This window comes from Osmerus mordax, chromosome 5 (assembly GCF_038355195.1).
Source record: "Osmerus mordax isolate fOsmMor3 chromosome 5, fOsmMor3.pri, whole genome shotgun sequence".
Classification (NCBI taxonomy): domain Eukaryota; kingdom Metazoa; phylum Chordata; class Actinopteri; order Osmeriformes; family Osmeridae; genus Osmerus; species Osmerus mordax.
In genome coordinates, this window is record NC_090054.1 from 15,228,718 (window position 1) to 15,242,948 (window position 14,231).

At 48.5% G+C, this 14,231-nt stretch overlaps 3 protein-coding genes across 7 annotated transcripts in view; 1 reads left to right on the top strand and 2 right to left on the bottom strand.

The window, feature by feature from the left end:
• Positions 1–7,040, top strand: part of LOC136943002 (echinoderm microtubule-associated protein-like 4) — a 44,825-nt gene extending 37,785 nt beyond the window's left edge. For all 3 annotated transcript variants that reach the window (XM_067236119.1, XM_067236117.1, XM_067236118.1), the window contains 10 exons: positions 401–552; positions 684–809; positions 929–1,060; positions 1,305–1,372; positions 1,480–1,568; positions 1,700–1,797; positions 3,624–3,711; positions 3,814–3,912; positions 4,947–5,077; positions 5,245–7,040. In XM_067236119.1, coding sequence (XP_067092220.1) covers positions 401–552; positions 684–809; positions 929–1,060; positions 1,305–1,372; positions 1,480–1,568; positions 1,700–1,797; positions 3,624–3,711; positions 3,814–3,912; positions 4,947–5,077; positions 5,245–5,751 — 1,490 coding nt within the window. In that variant the 3' untranslated portion in view covers positions 5,752–7,040. The remainder of the gene's footprint in view (positions 1–400; positions 553–683; positions 810–928; positions 1,061–1,304; positions 1,373–1,479; positions 1,569–1,699; positions 1,798–3,623; positions 3,712–3,813; positions 3,913–4,946; positions 5,078–5,244) is intronic.
• A 2,979-nt stretch (positions 7,041–10,019) lies between these two features.
• wu:fj16a03 (uncharacterized protein LOC335475 homolog) lies at positions 10,020–10,743 on the bottom strand. 2 transcript variants are annotated; one of them, XM_067237057.1, is made up of 3 exons: positions 10,643–10,743; positions 10,392–10,493; positions 10,020–10,235 (listed from the first exon to the last, which is right to left on the bottom strand). In XM_067237057.1, exons 1-3 carry the CDS (start codon positions 10,689–10,691, stop codon positions 10,150–10,152), a joined length of 237 nt encoding a protein of 78 aa, XP_067093158.1. In that variant the 5' UTR covers positions 10,692–10,743; the 3' UTR covers positions 10,020–10,149. The 2 variants fall into 2 exon arrangements, with proteins under 2 accessions (XP_067093158.1, XP_067093157.1); XM_067237056.1 differs by having other exon boundaries at positions 10,392–10,541; positions 10,643–10,732.
• A 186-nt stretch (positions 10,744–10,929) lies between these two features.
• Positions 10,930–14,088, bottom strand: LOC136943322 (zinc-binding protein A33-like). 2 transcript variants are annotated; one of them, XM_067236594.1, is made up of 6 exons: positions 13,535–14,088; positions 12,541–12,636; positions 12,174–12,404; positions 12,062–12,084; positions 11,856–11,974; positions 10,931–11,738 (listed from the first exon to the last, which is right to left on the bottom strand). In XM_067236594.1, the coding sequence occupies exons 1-6, from the start codon at positions 14,036–14,038 to the stop codon at positions 11,161–11,163; spliced, it is 1,551 nt and encodes a 516-aa protein (XP_067092695.1). In that variant the 5' UTR covers positions 14,039–14,088; the 3' UTR covers positions 10,931–11,160. The 2 variants fall into 2 exon arrangements, with proteins under 2 accessions (XP_067092696.1, XP_067092695.1); XM_067236595.1 differs by lacking the exon at positions 12,541–12,636 and having other exon boundaries at positions 10,930–11,738.
• Positions 14,089–14,231: the final 143 nt, after the last annotated feature.

Sequence of the window (14,231 nt, forward strand, 5' to 3'; positions counted from 1 at the left end):
TCTCTCTCTCTCTCTCTCTCTCTCTCTCTCTCTCTCTCTCTCTCTCTCTCTCTCTCTCTCTCTCTCTCTCTCTCTCTCTCCTCACACATTTTTTCCCCTTTCTATTCTTCCCTTCACCTCCTCCTCCCCCCTCCCCTACCCTCTCCCTCTGTCTTTGCCGCTTTGTCACTCACTCTCTTTACACATCCATCATCCTCTCTCCTTTTGCACCCCCCCCGCTCCCATCTCCTTCTCTCATTCTCTCTGCTTCTGTCCACCTATCCCCACCTCTCCTCTCCCCCTCTTCCTCTCCTATCCCCACCTCTCCTCTCTTCCTCTCCTATCCCCACCTCCTCCCCTCCCCGCTCATCCCCCACCCCTCCCCCTTCTCTTCTCCCCTCCCCCTCCTCCTGTCACGCAGGTGCGTTCCAGATCAGTCGTCAGATCAAGGCCCACGACGGCAGCGTGTTCACGCTGTGTCAGATGAGGAATGGGACCCTGCTGACTGGGGGGGGCAAGGACCACAAGATCATCCTCTGGGATCACGACCTCAACCCCGAGAGGGACATCGAGGTACACACGCACACACACACACACACACGGATGTACGCGCACACACACATGCGCGCACACACACTCACGGTCCCCGGTCTCACTCTACAATAAAACAGCACAGTTTTGACTGTAATTGTTCACCAATGTAGGTCCCAGATCAATATGGAACCATCCGTGCTGTGGCCGAGGGCAAGGGGGAGCAGTTTCTGGTGGGCACCTCCCGCAACTTCATCCTGAGGGGGACGTTCAACGATGGGTTCCAGGTGGAGGTGCAGGTAGGAGACATCTGCTTTCAGTCTTCTTGCTCCTGCAAATCCGTTTAGATAAAGAGAGGACCACATCCTGTGTCACATATTGGTGACCCCTCACCTTTGGAACTCTCTGTCACTCTCAGGGTCACACAGATGAGCTTTGGGGTCTGGCGTCGCACCCCTACAGGGACCTGTTCCTCACCTGTGCCCAGGACAGACAGGTGTGCCTCTGGAACTCTGTAGACCACTCCCTGGAATGGAGCCGGCTCCTGGATGTAAGCCTCCGCACCCCTGACCCCTGACCCCCCCCCCCCCCCCCCCCTCCTGACTGCAGACACCTCTCTGGCACATGCTCACATTATTATCATGAGTTTGAATGTGTTCTCCACTCGCTCATAATCTTTGTTGCTTTCTCTTGCTCTCTCTGTTCTCTGCATTTCTTTCTCTCTCTCTCTCTCTCTCTCTCTCTCTCTCTCTCTCTCTCTCTCTCTCTCTCTCTCTCTCTTTCTCCTTTCTCAGGAGCATGGTCACTGTGCAGACTTCCATCCCAGTGGGGCTGTGGTTGCCATCGGCACCCACTCAGGAAAGTAAGTTCCGCTGCCTCCCCCTATACCCTCTCGTCTCTATCCCCATCTTTGTCCGCATGTGGATGAGACCATTTTCACACATCCCCGCCCCTATTCTCTTCTCCCAGATGGTATGCTCTGGACGCAGAGACGAGGGACCTGGTCGGCATCCACACAGACGGCAACGAGCAGCTGTCCGTCATGCGCTTCTCCCTAGGTTGGTGTAGTCCCAGACGTTTGCCCTCCTTTCCATTGGATGGGGGTTGGATGTACTGTAGGCTCAGCCAATCAGAGAAGCTGTGAGTGATGATGATGATGATGATTGTTGTTCCTGGTTGTTGTCCTCAGACGGCACCCTGTTGGCAGTGGGATCACATGACAACTTCATTTACCTCTATACCGTGGCGGAGAAGGGACGCAAGTACAGCCGATACGGAAAGTGCTCTGTGAGTCCACAGTGTGTGTGTGTTTGTGTTCCTTCCTTGGTGTGTGTGTGTGTGTGTGTCTCTCTTTTTCTGTGTCTTTGTGTGTTTTGTGTATCTGTACATTTTTATGGCTTGGTCACTTTGTGTGTGTGTGTGTGTGTGTGTATATGTTTATTTGAGCTGTGTTGTGTTCCTTTAAGGACACAGTGTCTTGTTCTGGGTTGTATCTGAGAGGAGAGCAGAGGGAGTGGTGTAGTATGCAGCAGAGACAGAGGTCTTTACATTACAACTGGAGCCTTATGAAACATGCCCCATCAAACTGACTTACACAGGATATTCTGCTATGTGTGTGGCGTGTGTGTGTGTGTGTGTGGTGTGTGTGTGTTAGTTGGCGTGTGGCCTTGGGGAGTGCTTGTGCCTCCCAGCTGGATTTCTCCAAAAGCGATGCCTTCACAGACTGTTAATCATCGAGGCAGCCACAGGCCCAGCAGATAAAAGGAGAGAGTTGTAACAGTCATATTTTGTGTGTGTGTGTGTGTGTGTGTATGTATGTGTGTTCCCAGCAGGCTAGAGGTAAAGGTTAGTAGAGCATGACCAGGACTAGAGCTGACCCCAACAGGCCCAGACTCCACAAGGCTGTGTGAATCACTACACTGACACATACACGCGCGCACACACAGACACAGACACACACACACACACAGTTGTCTTAAGCCCACCCTGGTCTCCACTTGGCTGCTGCTCAGTCTGCGGTCTTTGTCTTCTCTTCCACTCTCTCTCTCTCTCTCTCTCTCTCTCCCTCTCTCTCTCTCTCTCTCTCCCTCCCTCCCTCCCTCTCCGTCTCTGCCTCTTTCTCCTCCTCCCTCTTCCTCTCTCTCCTCTCTGCCATAGTAGGTGTATGGTCATGTGTGTGCTTGGTGTTAACATCAAGCCCGTGCCTGTGACAGGTGGTCCAGTTGTGGTTCATGTGTCTCAGACATCAGTCCCTCCTCAGGATGGACGCGACCACGGTGGTCTGTCTTGCTGTACTGTAGGTTGTCTGTGGTGCCAGGTCACATGACTTGGATAGCTCCCATGCTGCCTTGCTGTGCAGCCACAGTGTTGCTCTCCAACACATTGTACCTCAGGTACGACCATATGTCCTCTACCACACGTTCTACCACACGCATGAATCTGATTTCAAAACCCTGTGTGTGTGTTTGAGGTAAGCGTGATTCACATTTGTACTGTTTGTGTGGGAAAGTGATTTCAGCAGCTGTTGGGTGTCTCGCCGTAAATCAACGGCATTCCTTTCTGTGTCTGTCTGTGCGAGTAGCGTCGCTTGTGTGTGTGTGTGTGTGTGTGTGTGTGTGTGTGTGTGTGTGTGTGTGTGTGTGTGTGGGTGTGCCAGAGCCTAGTGTGTTGGAAGGAAGCCTGTAGACTCATAAGAAACCAAACAAAGTACCGAAAGAGGCCAACAAAACATCCCTCCCTGAACTTGAGTATGGGGGAGGATACACACACACACACGCACACAGACACACACACGATCTAACATTCCACGTTTGGGATGCACAGGGTTGCCTCCCTGCATGCAAGGCCTCTGTGCAGATGGAGGCTTTTCAAAGCAGCTTCTCCTCCCGTGCAGTCTGACGGCCCCAGACTATAAGTCTGACCCACTGTCATCAACTGACCATGTCCTCATTTCTCCTCCAACCTGTTTCTCCTCTCCCCCCTCTCTCTCTCCTCTACCTCGCCTTTCTCCTCTTCCTCCTCTCTTCTCTCTCTTGCCTCCCTCGCCTTTCTCTCCTCCCTCTCCTTTCCCTCCCTCCCCCTTTCTTTCCTCTCTTCTCCTGTGTCGTTTCCAGGGACATTCCAGCTACATCACACACCTTGACTTCTCCCCCGACAACAAGTTCATCATGTCCAACTCGGGAGACTATGAAATCCTCTACTGTAAGTGTTGGCATCTGCTAGCAGTCCATCCATGTTTCTGCCCATCGTTTGGCCGTGCCTGTGTGTGTCCCCGGTGAGCTCACGAGGCTGTGCTGTGTTCAGGGGACATTCCAAACGGGTGCAAGCTGATCCGAAACCGCTCCGAGTGTAAGGACATCGAGTGGGCCACCTACACCTGCGTCCTGGGCTTCCACGTCTTTGGTCAGTACCTGTGTGTGTGTGTGTGTGTGTGTGTTTTCTTGTCCTATAGGGATTCCTGATACAGAATGTCTCTCCTTGAAGCCTCACCCTACACAGCTTCATACTGTTCTGGTTTTGGCATGTGTTGTCTTTGATGTGGCCATATAAATTGTTGAGTACATGGCTGTTGAGTGCATGGCCGGTCCCTGACGATGGTTCTGTGTGGCCTGCTCCTACTGCACAAATCCTGTGGTTCTCAATCACACGCACTCCCTCCGGCTCGTCTTTCGAGTTTCTCTCTCTCTTTGTGTCTCCCTGTGACTCCGTCCTGGTTTCTCTCTCTGTTCCTACATCCTCTTCTCTCTCTCTCCCTCTGATTTTGAGCAGCCATACACATTTGGGAACATAATGGTTCTAATTAGTAGTGTCCTTTCTTTTAGCTCTCTGATTCTAGAAGAGAGCACATGACTATGTTCTAGTCTCTCTGGTGTGTCATATGCTACTGTGTCTCCCTCTTTGCCTCTCACACATCCACCTCTCTCTCTCGCTCTCTCTCTCTCTCTCTCTCTTTGTCTCCTTCTTTCTTTACTTCTCTTCTCCTGTCAGTGCAGCCCCTAGTCTTCAATAATGGAGAGGCTACGGCAGCCCCCTACTCCACATAGCTCAGCTCTTTATGAGGCTGGAAAAAGAATTCACTCTTGACTTTCAGATTCCACAGTTCTCAGCCAGTAGCAAATCGGCCAGCCACTGACTGGAACTGATAGGACCCCCGAGAACTAAGATTGTATGTGTGTGTGAAGTGATCACTATTTATTTGTACGTGTGTGTGTGTGTGTGTGTGTGTGCATTTGTGAACGTGAGGGCAAAGAATTGTAGGGTCTCATGTCCCGTGTGTGTTTCTAGAGTTGGTGTGCCCCCTTGTGGTATATATGTGACATGGACCCTTGCATTTCATTTGGAGTATAGGTGTGTCTTCGCTTGTGTGTCCTCCAACATCTTGTGTGTGTGTGTTTGTGTGCCTGTGTGTCTGTGTGTGTGTGGGGACTCTCCTCCAGGGGTGTGGCCTGAGGGTTCAGACGGCACAGACATCAACGCCCTGATCAGATCCCACAACAGGAAGGTGATCGCCCTGGCTGACGACTTCTGCAAAGTGCACCTGTTTGCCTACCCCTGCTCCAGACCCAAGGTCAGACCTGCAACCTGGGACCTCATGACCATATGTTATCCTTTTTGCTTAACTAGAATTACTATCTCACTCTCTAGTCTCCGATTTCCCAACGCCATGTGTTGGGCGTGTGTTAACCCTATCTTACCCACCCACCTGACCTCCACCCCTCTCGTCCTCTCCCCCAGGCCCCCAGCCACAAGTACAGCGCCCACAGCAGTCACGTGACCAACGTGACCTTCATGCACAACGACAGCCACCTGGTGTCGACCGGAGGGAAGGACACCAGCATCATGCAGTGGCGCCTGGTGGAGAAGACGCCCTCGTTGGTCCCCAGTGACTCCTCCCTCTCTCTGGGAGAGGGGCTCCATAACTCCACCCCCCGCGGCGTCCCACTGGTGCCCCAGATGCCCACAGAGCTGTCCCTACCCCCCTTCACTCTGACTCCCAATGCCCCTCTTCCGTGCAGCGTGGCCACGCCTCCCACGACGCCCACTGAGCTCCCCGTGCCCACGGCCAACGGACAGCAGGAGAACTCCCTGGAAACCCCATCCCCCTCCGACTTGACCCCGCCCCGCTCCGAGTCCACCCCTCCCCCCTCCGATAGCACGCTGAGCGCGAAGGACAGCCTGGACCCCAGCGACGACACGGCCACGCCTAGCGACGAGGGCCGCCCTTTCACCCCTCCCTCCTAAGAGAGGCGTCTCAGAGCGCTCTCTTGCTCAGCACTCTCTCTGGTGGTCCCTGGTTGTAACTGCGTCTCTCAGGTGGAGCGCAGCTGGCCTCAGCATGTGTTCAGGTTTCTGTTGTTCTTTTTTAGCTCCTTTTCGTGCTCTCTTCTCTTTTGTGTTTATTGGACAAGCATGGAGGGTGTCAGGGAGAGGAAGCTGTACGTTTGGCTCTTGTATTGATCAATTTTTTAGATACTTTTTTTTTGTGTGGTAGTTTGTGAGGAGAGAATGTTGTGGTTATTTTGGGTCATGCGGTTGATTAGAGAGTATGGAATCTCTTGGAGAGTTAGACGTTCACAGTTAGACGACACATCTGATACAGAGACACAAACACTAGCACTCAATCGGACACTAATCCATAACACACACACTCATGGTCACATTTGTTTCTATGGCGGGACCTTCAGTAGATTATACCATGGGGTGGGTTTATCACAGATAGACTGGTCCTACAAGCAGACAGGAAGATGATCCCGTCTTTGTCTGTCTCTAGCAATTCTGCTTTAGGAGCTGAGCTAGGGGACAGCCAGGCAACCCCTGGCAACCACTCTCCTCAGTACCACTCTCTCCTATCCTACCATCAGGCTGCTGTCTCAAGGCTCTGGTGTTGCCATGGAAACAGATACTTTAGCTACAGTCTTTCTGACCAAGTTGTACACGCACCTGCAATAAATCAGCATTTCATAGACAAAGGTAGGACCACACACACGTTTTCCTATCAGCCTGCAGTTTCAATCAGGTATGTGTGTGTATGTTATGTGTGTGTGTGTGTGTGGGTGCATGCATGCGTGTGTGCGCAAGTAAGAAACCCCTGCAGACTGCTTCTCCTAGGCAATAAGCAGTTCTCTCTGGTAGAGGTTGCATGTTGCTCATCACTCTAGCCTTTCTGCAGTTACAGCAAAAAACAAACAAAAACAAAAAAACTGTCCTGAAAGACTTCCTGTGTCTGAGGGCCCATAATGCTGCACGGCGGAATTCTCTCGACACCTGCATTACACGCATCAATAAGACCTGCATTTTTGGTTTGAGTTTCCCCTGCCACCTTCATATTGGACTGCTTTCTCTTAAAATAAGCTTTTTCTTGGGACTGTGTCATCACTCCATTCAACGGACTGCAACGTTAAAAGAAGAGAAGTCTTAATGGTGTGTGAGCCGCCGTTTACACGTTTGTGTCATTCCGGAGGAGGGCGTGGCCAGCTACCCCCAACTCCCTCCCCAACCCCCACCCACCCAACCCCCACCCACTCCTTTCCTCCCCCATAGTCAACCCCCCCCCCCCCCCCCCCCCCCCCGCTGAAACTCAGGACTGACTAATGCTCACAGAGTACACAGCCAGCAGGGCACACGGAAGAGAGAGATAGACAGAGAGAGAGAGAGAGATAGACAGAGAGAGAGAGAGAGAGAGAGAGAGAGGGGGGGGGGGGGGGAGTGGGCTTCTCTGCTGCAGCCGTCTCTCCTTCTCTGGCTGCCTGGCTGGAAGGGGCTCCTCTGTTCTTCATGTGGATGAGGAAGGACGGAAATTAAGAGTGTTCTACTTCTCATAACAGTACACCTTTTCTACATCCATAGACATGGTGAAGGGGAATCTTTTTTATCGTAAAAAAATGTATATCTGTAAATGCAAAACAATGGCTTTGTTACTTGCCCAGGATATCATGATGGGATGATTTGTCAAGTCAAGAATGTCTTCAGCGAGGTCATGTTTTACCATGGGTTGGGTTTGGTCAGAGAGGAAAGGATCTTGTAAAAAAGGCTTGGTCATTGAAGTTAGAAGGAGCATGTTTGGTCTCACACAGAGCGAGGGGGCTGGAATAAGGGACTGTAGGTACAGGGAAATTCATGATTGAGTTATGTGATGGGTTAGGTGACAGTGACCGGGTATTGACGTTGAAGTAAAGATGTAGTGTAACTTAGACACAGCAAGAGGGGCCCAAAGTTGTTGACATGCTTTACCACTGTTGGCCTCTGTCAGACTTTCAACTGGTCCACAAAAATCTTCTTTACCTTTATATGCTTTGTCATGTTCAGACTTTTTTTTCTTCTTCAAATTAACTGCTTGTGTTTTCTCCTTTTTCGAATGCTTTAGGTTGCAGAACACATTTTAATGGGTTATGTCCTGTAGTTTCTTCCTGTGATTCTGTTGTGTAGCTTTAGTGTCAGTGGGACTTGCTTTCCCAGAATGCCCTGTGTGTGAGTGCATGAAAGTCAAAGTTGAAAGACGTGAAACAATTTTTAACTCCTTATAGTAACTCCAAAGGCCTCATTACGTTATTTCTGAAGTGGCAGAGATCGTTTTCTTTCAGAGTTCTCCTCCTGCCTCTCTAGTTTTCTCAAGATAGAAGTTGGTGTCCTGGGGCTCATTTACCACACCCATCCCTTTTGTACATTCAGGTGTGGCTACTTTATGTATATAATGGTATGCCTGTGTTTATATTTCATGTCCATGCCGTCCTCTGCCTTGCAGCTTCCACAATTGAATCATTCTCCGTTTTCACCACTAGGGGGGGGGGGGGGGTCTACTCCTCGAGCTCAACCACAGGCAGAGTCGCTCTCGAAGGGAGTCTTCATATACTTTGACCAGGTGGTGTCATGAATAATTGTCTTCAATGTGGTCTTTCCAGGGCAGGTTGTCATAGTGTGGGACTGTGAACTGGCTCTCAGAGTGCCTCCACCCACTGTTTTTGTAAATGGGGAATTTGTATAACTACAGTGTGTCCACAGCCATTCAGCCTGTGAGTGGGTATTGGTGGTGGTCTACATATGAGAGGCCTACAGCAAATAACGTCCTTTTGAATGTTTCTCTGATGCATTGCCTTGCCATATGAAATATCCACAAAAGAGGGATCGGTCAAAGGGGGTGGAAGGGGTGGTCTTGCCTGGGTCAGTTAAGGTTATATTTGATAGGAATAGGTGTTTGTAAAGTTAAGCTAACAGGAACACTAGTGTCTTTTGTGGGGGGCCTTGAGTTGGATTGTGAGCGTTCGGGTCCTTCAGAGTGTTAGAAGTCTGCCCTCCATGTATGTCAATGCGTCCATCCATCTCTGTTTTTAAGGGTTGTCTTTTTGTCGTGAAGGTTTTGTACAGAAGCATGTGCCTGATTTCAGTTGGGCTAGTATCCAAAACACACAAAAGAGAGATAGAGAGGGGCAGGAGAGAGGGTTAAATATCAAACGTTTCTTTTGGATGGCTTGAAAAATTCTTCCTCTCAGTCCTGTGAATGTACACTCATGTGTCCTAAAGAAGGGGCTGGGGAGGGCGGGAGTGGAGGGGGTTCTCCAGGAGCAGAACGGTTGGCACTCGTTGGGCCATGTCCACCATCCAAGAGTGCACAGGTGGGCCACTTTTGTGTTCATCAAGTCATGGAATACCATTGGGGGTGGGGTGGGCTAGGGGAGGGGGGGGGGGGGTTGTTAGACATGACAAACATTTTGTGATATCCAGAGAATATGTGGTCATGACCATACATGTTAATGATGATGATGTTGATGATGACAGTGATGTCGAAAAGTAATGACGTTGATATGACTGATGGGAAAAAAAAAATGGAAGAAAAATAGAAGAAGAAAAAAGTTGTTTCACGTAACAATGTTTGAGCCAATTTGTCTCTCATGCATTCCTGTCAAATGACAGAAAAATACTGAAGATTACAAAAATAAAAAGATTTAAAAAAAACTTTAACATTTTAAAACTGTTTTACATTTACATTTAGCAGATGCTCTTATCCAGAGCGACTTACAGTAAGTACAGGGACATTCCCCCGAGGCAAGTAGGGTGAAGTGCCTTGCCCAAGGACACAACGTCAGTTGGCATGACCGGGAATCGAACTGGCAACCTTCGGATTACTAGCCCGATTCCCTCACCACTCAGCCACCTGACAATGTTAGACATGTTAGATGACAATGTTTTACTGCCACACATTGGTGATGGTTAAATGTTAAAATAAAGGTGACATTTTAAAAAGAAAAGGAATGTTTTTGTGTGAAAGAAGTTCCATGTCGTTCTGATACCATGCAGTTGGACTTTCCCCCAGAGACAGAGAGAGTCACTAAAAGTGTGTTTGTCTAGATCCTGCACTATTGACTCACTAGAACAGATAAATCAATGTGTCTCCAAAGCATACAGAACCACCCTGGACATGTGTGTGTGCGTGCGTGCTTCAGGGAAGGAAAGGAACCTCTACACGACACACAAATGCACATCCCTTTCAAGAATGACTGGACATGACAATCTCATACTAAATACATTTCTCAACTTTATTGTGAGATGACACTTGACATAAAGTTGAATTTAGTAACATAGGCATTTTTTTTCCAAATACATTGATCAACAATTGTGACGGTCAGGTACCCCCTGGTGTTGATTCTAGGCATTACATCTGTTCTTGAAGCAACATGACCAGCCAGGCCGATCGCAGAACTCCAGCCTGGCACACCCTTTCTCACCCGTTTCTAGGAGAAAAATACACAGGAGGTTAGAGGGCATGTGAGACCATTGACTTCTGTTATTAGTCTATTCCTCATAATCCACAAATATTCCAAAGATGTGTGCTTATGTCACACAGTATGTTATCCCGGCGACTTTTGAAATGAAAGTGTGTTACTTACCCCTGGTGTAGCACGCTTGCTCTACTTTACTAGAGCACTGGAGCACCTGGTTCCTCACCATGAGGAAGTCCTCACCATAGCACTCGATGGTAAACTGTTGAGCTGCAGCACAGGAAGGAGAGCAAATCTCCGGGGTCATGCTCCTGCCTGCTTTTTAGATATGACGGCACATGTTTTGTGTGTGTGTGCGTGTGTGTCTGTAGGTAGTGTATATAAGTGTGTTTGTGCGTGGGTGTATGTGTTTGTCATACCTGTGCACAGCAGAGGCAGCAGCAGCACTAAGACCAGGTAAGCTTTCATCGTTCTTCACTTGGTAGAAGGTGGACTTGGCTGTGTGAGATTCAGAGAGACTGATGTTCACTGAGACAACCCTTGCTTTTATACTCTGTTGTGTTTACACACTCACAGGGTTATGTAAGTTTATTGGCAAGTATTGTGATGTTTTTCCAACTGTCATGTTTACTGTCTCTTTCTTAGTCAGATATGATCAAGGCCTGAAGCAGACAGTGTTCTTTTGTGTTTTCTTTATCCCTAGGCAACGTCATGAGATCATGTTTACTTTATTTCATTAAGTCTTTATTAGTCGGACATAATCAGAAGTCCATGAGTATGCAAAGCAACATTTCCGAATACATACACAGTATAACATTGTTTCAATAGAAAATCCTGTTTGTTTAATACACAGTTAATTGAAAGACAGAAACAAAAAAAATAACAGGAGATACAGGAGACAGGAAAAAGCTTAGTCATTCTTTTTTTTTTCTTTTCTTCATTCTTTGTTTTGGTCATCCTCCCCAATGTCAATAACCACAGACACTTTGGCAGGGCAAATTTTCAGGGGCTCGGCATTGCGACCGGCATCGCTCACACATGGAGAGAAGTAGGGCAGCAGCCTCTCTGTGAACTTGCCTTCAAACGTGTACATGAGGGACATGTCGGCTGAGTCGTAGAAGGACACCTCTCCTTTGTCGTAATCCAGACACACTTTCACCCTGCTGGGCTTGCTCTTCAGGGTGAGCCGGGTCCATGGCATGGTGCAGGCACTGTACTGACCTCCGTCCCTCAGGGCCAGGGCCCAGAACGCCTGGGCCGGGTTCACATTCAGGATGCCCTTCCTGTACACGCTCTCGTTCAGGACCCCCAGGTCCCAGCGGGTCTTGGACCCCACGTTCACCTCCCAGCAGTGGCGGCCGGACGAGAAAGGCTCGGCCCCCAAGACACACACACACCGGTCAAATCGCTCCGGGTTGTCGGGGAGGGAAGGCACGTCACAGTGACAAGCGCTGGTGAGGTCATCAGACAGAGAGACCCAGGGGGCAGCTGTGTTGGGGTCAAGGGTCACTGGGACTGGAGGATATTGAGACAGACAGAAAGAGGAACACATATCTCAACAGAAGTGAGTAAACAAAGTCACTTTAATCTTGTGTTGCACTATATATGTATTTTTCTGGTACTCATACTAACAATACTGGACTTCCTGCTGCATTTTCTCCCAGACTGAGAACTTCAGGTTGCTCAGGTGTTTGGCCACGTCTACCAGAGACCCTAAGACAGGCTCCGGGTCAGGCTGAGGGTATTTGGACCTGAAGATGTAGAGCATGAATTAAACATTCCTAATGATAAACACCTACAGTAGCCACAAACACAATTATATGACTGGTTTGTCATACCTTTCTTTGGTGGTCTTGTAAGCCTTGGGAAATAACAAATAAAATACGATTTTCAATGAAAGAAATATACATATTGTATTCTAGGAGTGCTGGTAAAGCGAAGGTGTATTACCTGCAGGAAAAGGAGATCTCTGGAGTCTATCTTCTGCTCTATCTCTTTAATGGTGCTGGAGAGCGATGCCACCTTCTTGCTCAGGTGCTCAATCTTCTCCTTCATGATCACTGACTTGATGTCCACATCCTCTGCGAGGGCTGACAGACTACACACTTCCTCCAGCAGCAGGAAGTGATGAAGGTCCTCAAAATCCTGTTTGATCTTCTTCTCTGTTTGACTGCCTTGGTTCTAGGAGTTCAAAATGTCAAAAAGGAAATGTTTACTGTCTGAAAATGGCTTACTAGACACTAACAGTCCTCAAAGTCTCAATACCAAAGTAGCAGTCTACTTTGTAGTTGGTTTTCCAAAAGGTTTGTGTTCTAACCTTGATATGCTGTACTGTTTTCTCACACTCCTCCTTTACTTTTTGGAAAGTCTCCAACTTTTTCTTCAAAGGGGGAAGACTGGCTCTAAATTCATCCTGTCACACAAAAAATATATAGACAATGAAGTTCATATAGTTGAGCTGACAGCTGACAGCTGAGCTAAAAAACTGAGCTGACAGTCACATCAAGACGAGTAACACTGTACTTTCTGTGGTGTGGTTTTCAGTGTTCACTAAGAGAATAATTATTCATGAAAAAACAAAGAATACTTTCAAACTAATTCGACCTGATCCTGAACTAATTTTACTCATTTTCTGTTCAGAAACACTTAATTAACTTGTATTCATTTTTTTTTTTTAATTGAGTGCACACTGCACCACGCCTACACATTTCTGTTACAGGTGTACATGTTTGCTCTGGACCCAAGGGTAAAAAAGGTGTGTCGGTGAAAACTGGTAAAACAATAAATAAGATGTGAGCCGTCACACCTCACTGCTGTTAAATATAGCACCAAGAACCTGTCTGTCTCCCTGTCTATCAGCCTGCCTCCTGCTTTTGTCACACTCACTGCCCTTTGTGTGAAACGAAACATTGGCTTGCAGAAACCTGCAAAAGGTTATTAGAATACATTATTTTGAAACATCGTAAAACATTGAATAAACAGTTTTTTCCCCAACTTTACCTCAACCTGATTCAAATTGGGGGTTAGTTTACAGACATTGTTCTGACTGTATAGATTTAAAAACCCAACGACATTGTAGCTCCTTCAGACCCACAAACATTGGGCGAATAATAAAAACACGAACATCAGCCTAAGGGGTTAAAGAGTATGTATTCTACAGCGACTGGATTTGTGCTAGCAACCTGGCCATTCCTGTCAGACTGGTTCAGGCATTGTGTAGTGTCTCTGATCAAACTGGTAAGAATCCTATCAGACAAACACAGTAACTGACAACTGGCGCAGTGGTAATGGCATGAAGTGTCTGTCTGTACCTTGAGGTCCTGGGCAGCCTCGTCCACAGGGCACAGCTGATGTTGTCTGTGTTTCCTGGCTGTCTGACACACCACACACAGAGGCTCCTTGTCCTCCATACAGAAGAGCAGCAGCTTCTCTCCGTGCTGGGCACAGCGAGCCTCCACCTCCTCATTCAGTGACACCCTCCTCTCGCCACGTTCCCCATTTCCATCTCTCTCTCCCTCTACTGTCGACATACTCCTTCCTTTCTCCCTCCATTCCTTCCTCTCCTCCTCGGTTTTGATCTTCTCCTTGGCGCAGGTGTCCACTATGTTTCTCAGAACCAGGTTGCTAGTCAGGGATCTGGTCAAGGAAGTCTGTCTGCACACGGGGCATAGTTTGATGAACCGGTCCGTCCAGTAGGTGTCCAGGCAGCACCTGCAGAAGCTGTGGCTACATTCCAGAACCACAGGGTCTGAGAATGTCTGAAAGCACACCGGGCAGGACATGTCATCCTCCAGGACCCACGGGTTGGCGGCCATCGCGGGGATAGAGTGTCTGTGAGTGCCCACGGTTGTGTGAGGTACAAACAAATGGCTGCCGAATAGTTTCACTTTCTCACGTTGATTCACCACACAGATAAAATCGAGGGTGGATGCCGTTGGACTGGTTCTGGTTGAGTGAGTTGGCGTTGACGTTGATAGCTCAAATACTGCTCTCGGAGACAGAGGATTT